The sequence below is a fragment of the Neodiprion lecontei genome, chromosome 3, assembly GCF_021901455.1.
Source record: "Neodiprion lecontei isolate iyNeoLeco1 chromosome 3, iyNeoLeco1.1, whole genome shotgun sequence".
Classification (NCBI taxonomy): Eukaryota; Metazoa; Arthropoda; class Insecta; order Hymenoptera; family Diprionidae; genus Neodiprion; species Neodiprion lecontei.
The window spans coordinates 1,942,516-1,949,679 of record NC_060262.1 but is presented as its reverse complement, the minus strand read 5'-3'; the positions used below and the strand labels follow the sequence as shown (position 1 = coordinate 1,949,679).

General features: G+C 38.0%; 1 protein-coding gene across 2 annotated transcripts; it reads left to right on the top strand.

Moving 5' to 3' along the window:
- The first annotated feature begins 9 nt into the window (after positions 1-9).
- LOC107226952 (transmembrane protein 183) lies at positions 10-3,264 on the top strand. 2 transcript variants are annotated; one of them, XM_015667941.2, is made up of 8 exons: positions 10-228; positions 362-445; positions 625-735; positions 803-877; positions 966-1,104; positions 1,188-1,389; positions 1,481-1,642; positions 1,837-3,264. In XM_015667941.2, the coding sequence occupies exons 1-8, from the start codon at positions 159-161 to the stop codon at positions 1,987-1,989; spliced, it is 996 nt and encodes a 331-aa protein (XP_015523427.1). In that variant the 5' UTR covers positions 10-158; the 3' UTR covers positions 1,990-3,264. The 2 variants fall into 2 exon arrangements, with proteins under 2 accessions (XP_015523427.1, XP_015523426.1); XM_015667940.2 differs by having other exon boundaries at positions 1,742-3,264.
- The last annotated feature ends 3,900 nt before the right edge of the window (positions 3,265-7,164 follow it).

Here is a 7,164-nt window from a genome sequence, read left to right as displayed (position 1 = left end):
AGTCGACGTTTTTTCTGGCTGTCCGCAGTCCAACATGGCTGACGATAGTGGTGGTTGGTTTCTGAGAAGATTAATAGATTATTTTGTTGTTTTTCATTCGGTAACAAGATGCATAGAATTTGTTTTATAGAAAAGTGCAAATATTATTATTTAGCGAGATGCCGGGATCACGTAAGGCGGCAAGGCGAAAGCTGACTTCGCATCAGTACAACAAGAAGAGCTTGGGAGGTTAGAATAATAATTCCAGTACTTTGTGGATGATGCAATATACACAGATCTTCCCGAGGATATTTTCCACCACCGAAAGCTTCCTCATCGAAATCCTTAGCCATTCTTAAAGAGAAAAAAATTGATATTTCAGACGTCACGCTGAACGACTTCGCCAATTCTCCATCGGGCAACCACGCGAGGCTTAAAAAAGCAACAACAAACGTCTCTAGTGAAGGTTAGTTTGAACATCTGTCAAAATATTGAATAACCGGCCAACTCACTCGACTTTCGTGACCTTGCCGTCGACTTTCTACCGCGTCTGAGTCTCAGGTTATCACGATTTTCGACGATTTCGTAGGAATTAGGCGATTCCCATTTTTCAACTATCTGTATTTTGCACTTCTCTAATTTCAGTTAAGCAGATAATGATCAAGGAGGAGGATAATCGTGCTTGGGATGAAAAACTCGACGAATTTGAGGGCGACTTTGAGTTTATCGAACAGGAAAATGAAGATGGTAAAAAGGGTGAGTCTAGTCTTCCGTCTGTGGCAGAGACAACTTTCCCCTACTAATGACAATTGTTTACTTTCAGAGGTCGTGATTTCTAAACAATCCAAGTCAACGCGCAACAGAACAAAGCCTGTAGAATCTGCAGTCGTTGATACAGGTAAAGAGAGATTGGACATTTAATTCAAATTTTGGGAAAAATTTATATGTCCAAATTTGCTCAAAAGAGTGATTATATTTTGCCACAGGTGTTCAATACCCTGTGGACGTTTGGTTTCTTTTGTCCGAGTATGTAAGGCCGGAGGATGTCGGGAGGTTCGCTGGGATCTGTAAGAGTGCTTATCACGTCGTCAAGACGGCAAAATTTTGGTTTCACATGTACAAACGGTAATATCCAAGTGCTTTGCTGTTTAGTTTGAACAACTCGCTTGCGGATGCTTACGTTTTATTATACGCTGTTCGTGTTTTAGATTCTACAAGTGTATGGCTGGTCTGCCAGAACGCCTTCAGCCCGAGTGCATGGTGCGTTTGTATGGGCTGAGAACCTGTGTCATCAGAACACTTCATTACAGTTATTTTCCTCAGAGGAGAGACACTCAGAGTCCAGATGCAAGCCTACAAGAGGAGCCTCATTCCTTGCTGAAACGCCAGTGCTGTTTAATGTGGCATCAGGTCAGGGTCGATGAATTGATATTGAAACCAACCGACGGTTGTTCACCGTTTGTATTAAATCATTCACTCATCTTTTTTCTACTTATTTCAGAAAGGCAAAAATCAGTGGTTCTTCTTCTTCAAACTTAAGGAGGTACCTCGCGGTCGCGGCATCTCTTGGCGTCACACAGAAGTAAAACCACATCGTCCTGACCTGATCGAAATGCTGGAAGACGTATCCGCGAATCCAGAGGACCGCTGCAAAATTCTACAGGTTTGAACAGTCCCGTAACACCGTCGATATCAACAATGAACACGTATTTGCAACGGTATTTTCTTGTGCCAAAATTAACCTGTTTGAAAATATTTTCAGGTAACATGTCTTAAGTATACGATGACTCCATTGGTGATAGGCCTAATTCTACAGTCTGTATCGATGACATTGTCGCCCGGTTTTCGTCACCACAGATTACAGCTCGGTTTTGGAACGGCGGTAACTCCGAAGACACCGGCCAGTCAGATGTTACTTCTAGACGGAGTAGTTGGTGTCAGAGTCTTAGATTGGTGGCACCCTTTGTACCCTCATCAGCACGCAGCTTCTGCTGTATTACCGCCCTCTGATGATGCCTGGGATTAACTCGTTCGTTCGTTGCCTGAGTTTCAATTATTTTATCATCATTATAATTCCCTTTTTCTTTGAAAAAAATGGTTGGTAAATTAGGAAAAAAAAAGAAATGAATCAATATAGATTACGCCATTTCTCAGATAGTCACGAAGTTTTTGCCCAGAGTTGATAAATTGTTTTAATAGTACTCTTATCCGTTTTTTCTCCACTTGAATTCACTTGACACAACACAGAAAAAAATTGAGTATCGCATGATAAGACCAATGTCAATGTACATATACATACAGACACACACACTATATAACTCAGTTTAATTTTTTATTTGACAAAGATTTCAAAGATTATTTTTTCTTGTGAATTTGAAAATGCGAAGGAGAAATAGTTTCGTTTTGATTTTCAATCGACTCTCTATCTTTTTATCCCTTGCACGAATGCTGCTTATGAATATAAGCAATAAATATCGTTCGACGTTTACCCTACAGTACATTTGATTCTACACTAGTATATATGCTAGATATGTGTAACATATACGTCAGGGTCATGGTATCGTGGTCTAGTGTTTGAACCATGGAATGTTTTCATCCCGTGATACAAGATCGTGTCGTTTGTTTAACCAGCAATTCCGACCCTTTCTCATTCACCAGGAATCATCTTTTGTATAGTTTTTCTTCTCTCATCAGTTATCTCGTTTAGTTAAGATTTTCAATTCCATCAAGATAAGGGCATTCTGTTATTCCATTGCGTGTTGTATAAATGTAATTATAGAGCAGTATGCAGGTAAAACTGTATACAGTAATACATAATTGAACGTATAGTATATTATCTATTGTTTAGAGATTGATTTTATTCGAAAGTCGTAAAATCGAGCGGTTCAGTATTACCGCATAAATACGAAAAAAGATATTATTATTATTTTTACTCTCGTATTTTTTCCATCCTGTCTCTCAACTCTTTTGTTGGTTAGTCTACCGAACGGCAGTTCAATCCTTCGCTTTGCAAACACCAATTTTTATTCTACCTTTTTATTCCACTGATCCGATATTGAAAATAATTTATACACAGAGAATGGCAAGAAATTAATAATCAAATAAACACTATGAAAAATGAACAACCAATTAAATTTGAAGCAAATTATTGTGTAGATATTTAAACATGCGTCTATATGTTTTCTGATATTCTTGAATGTAAAACGAATTGAGAAATGTGTTACGCTACCATGAAAGGGACAAAAGGATTAAGAAATAATAAAGATCACCATCAGCAATATGCAATCCGCTAGTAGTTGTTACTCTCCTCTATGCTCACCGACTCAAATTTTCCTAGTTTTAGGTTGTCCACGTAACTTGGATCCCGAGTATCTTCCATAGATCTAACGACATGATAAAATCGTAAGTGAAGAACCGATGTAACGGTTCAAGATTCTAGACAATTACAGTGTCAATTGACAAAGAAACAACCGCCTATCTGATATATACGTTGCAATTGTATCTTCGATTATTGTTCATGTAATTCGTATAGATTCTGAATCGCGTTTCAGCATTGAATCGATGCGTGAAGTTGAATGGATGAGACGTAACGCATATGTAACAAAAGACTCTTTTCACCGATATTCTCATTGACAAAATCGCGTCTAAAGTGTAATGTTCGTGAGATTTTTTAAGCCAACTTCAAGACGGTTCCGAATAATACTCACTCGAACCAGCGGCGTTCTCATTCGCATAGCCGCTTATCCCAGCGTCTCGAATCGCACAATTTTTTGTCATTTAGCCGTCAGAATTATTTCAAGAAAGATTCGGCTTGAAATGAAATTACGTTAAAAATTGGATTCAATCGAGTGTGTGAGTGCAAAGTAATTGAGGAAGATTCCAATATGACCGCGGTCATCGTGCCTCCTGCGTGGTTATATCGAATCTAAATCGATGAGTGATTTTTAATTAAATCATAAACGACGAAGAAGAGAAAGAACAACAAGAATGTAGGCATATTGCGATTCGATTTAGCCATGAGGAGATGTGGAAATGCGGTAAGTTCGTTATTTGAATCATATTAAAATCGAATTCTTCAAACATGCGGTATTTCGGATAAATCGCGCATTATTGGCTGCTTGTGTCTGAGAATGAAGTAGAATCGTGTGGAAATAATAATTGAACGAAATGTACTTCAATTGCATAACACGTGACGCATAACGCATTGCCGCATTCGATTCTCTGAAACATTATATAATCAATGCATGTGCATTGTGTGTTCCACAAGGCTTTATGTACACGCCAAAGTTACGGTTAACTCGACTGAACGAGGCCCGATAACTCGGGTGCAGGATTTATATTTTCCATTAAAAACTAAACGCGATAAAGACGGCAAGTATACTCGCCAACGCCTTAACTGCAACAGCAGCGGCAACAGCTCGGTAAAATGCATTTCGCTTGATTGTAATTCGTGTAAACTTTAACGAGATTAAATGTAAAGCGCGCGCAGCGTTGAGGGTTGGAAAAAGGAGTCCTTCGATTTTTTCCAACAGCTTTTAACTGCTTGTGCGTGACACAGTTCCGTTGTTTTATGCACGACAAATATTACCACACAACTAAACAAGTAATATATTTATGCATACAGAACAGATAGTATGATAATACTTGCTCGAAACACTGTGCAAAACAAGTTTTCGAATCTAATCGTTATTGCCGGGAGCTTTGTACATGCGGTGATATTTATTTATTATTTTTTCGTAGAAATCGGTGAGTTCAAACATTTCAACGTTGACCTTTGATTCTCTGAGAAATCCAACTCTATGTATAAACAGTGATAACGTGGGTAAAAAAAGAATTGAATAAAAATAAAAAATAAAACGATTACAGCGATAAAGGTCTCCTCTTTTGTTTAACTATTGTTTAAATCCCGTATGTTCTTACTCCCGAAAAAAGAATTCGTCACTCGCTTCTCTCTCTCTCTCTCTCTCTCTCTCTTTTGCTTTATCAATTTTTTTGCAACAAGTGTCGGACTCGACGTTGACTCGTTCTACCGCCGTAGGCCGACCAAACCCTGGCCGTTACTACGTCGGTTACTATAGCACGGCTATCCGATCGTAACGCAAATATTATCCAACAACGCGTTATTAATCATTTTCCTAATCGTCACGGCCAACGATCAGTCGGAAAGCGCGTATGTCTGCACTGATTCTGTGTCGCTGAAAATTTCCAACAAATTGTTCGCTTGGATCGTTGAAGGTCTCGAGACTTTTTATTAACTTTATATTTTATTTTATATATTATAATAATTATAATAATATTATTTATATTATCAACAAGCTTTCGAAATAGATTCGTCGATAGGTTGTTTGTTATAACCGTATGTTCAAAGGTGAAAAAAAATTTAAAAAAGACAACAGTCGGCGAAATTATAGACGCGGAGAAGAGAATGTCGTGATTTCAACTCCGCAGAAACAATTGGACACAATCGGAAGAAGAGCCTCTTAGCTCGTTTAAATCCGTTCCATTCTTCGCCGGCACGGCACACAAAACACCTTGGTTCATTCATTCTTAGATTCGTTTGTTTCCTGTGTTCGTTCGTTCGTTCGTTCACTCGTCGCTAGCAATTAGAGACGCTTTTGTCGATACATTCCAGTCGAGTAGAACAAGAAAAAGAGAATGGAAAATGGAAATAAAAAGAAGCGGAGATAGACTCGAGAATTAGAACGTTAAGAGTGGTTTTAAGAGCACTGATCTCGTTTCTCTAATATATTTCTTTCTCTTTCTTCGTCTCTTATAATCCGGAAATATCTTAAATTAGTAATGAAAAATTCATTCATTCAATCAATCAGTTTTTCCATCGAATCCGAAAGTTCGGAAAATTTCTTTACAAACTTATATACGTAGCGATTTCCCAACGTTGTTTTCTAAAATTTTATGCGCACGCGCTGTTTGCCATGGCTACCAACTGTCTCGTTCTAAAAACATTCACATTTGTCGGTGGCAATTGTGCTCAATTCACTACTGCAAATTTTTTTTAGGTTAGAGGCAGTTGGTAGCCATGGCAAAACAGCGCGTGCGCATTAAATTTTAGCATACGACGGATCATGCGGTCGTTAGGAATTCACTCTTCATATGCATATATATATATAGTAAAAGAGATTATTTGTAACATATATCTACACGAATTCCGAAGTGTGAATCAGAGATATATATGTATATATATATATATATATATATATATATATATAGCGAGGCTTCTACTTTTCGAGTTTAATCCGCATTTCATCCGTCTCATAGAATCGAATAATACGGTTTAATGCATGCTCTTGATTGAACGGCGGCTGTGTTTGGGTTTCGATTTCCTCTGGAGATGGAGAGGAAGAACGTGACGTGCCACGATATCTTCGGCTCATTCACTTATTATCATATTGTTACTCTGGATTCCTCGACGATTTCTTGTTACGATCCATACTCGAACCGCGGGCGAACGATGACGCAACCATCAAAATACCGCCCGTTATATATTTATATATAATAATAAAAATAACGATATTTATAACAACACCGATGACAATTATTATATTTTTGACGAACGGTTCCAAATTTATACGTAATAATATACATCTTAAATTAATTTTTTCTTTTTCGATCGAAGAATCGACGATTGCAAGTTTCAGTTACATACATAGGTACGTATACCTATGTATTCGACATAGTACAAGTTAAAGGTATAATAATATACATAAGCTGTGTATATTGCGTAATTAATTGAGGGCGGTTCGAGGGTCGTTTTATGCTCGTATAATCCTCTGGTATATAATAACGAAACGAAGTTCATTATATAACGCGTTAATCATATCGCTTCACATCCTCCAAGATTGATTCCCATGCACACGACTTTTTTTATTTATTTATTTTTTCTTTTGTCTCCTTTACGAGCAGCCGTGCAAATAAGTCGTAAAAACTTTCAGCCGTGACACCATATTTTTCTCCTTTCTATGTGCAAAGGTACACATTTTGCGTGTGTGTGTGTGTGTGTGTGCGCGTACTCAAGGGACGCTGGTTGGCTGTCATTTTAGCTGCAGGATTGAGGGGAGCGTGGGCTGGGAACTGACCAAAAATCTTGATTAATGCAATTAATACGAACGACGAAACGAGAGGCGAATAATTTGGAAAATTGGGGACTGACGACGTGACGATGAATTC

Coding starts and splice junctions, on each gene's coding strand:
- LOC107226952 (XM_015667940.2), top strand. CDS start 159: ATGCCGGGATCACGTAAGGCGGCAAGGCGAAAGCTGACTTCGCATCAG. Junction 736..802: donor AAATGAAGATGGTAAAAAGG/GTGAGTCTAGTC, acceptor GTTTACTTTCAG/AGGTCGTGATTTCTAAACAA. Junction 1,105..1,187: donor TGGTTTCACATGTACAAACG/GTAATATCCAAG, acceptor TTCGTGTTTTAG/ATTCTACAAGTGTATGGCTG.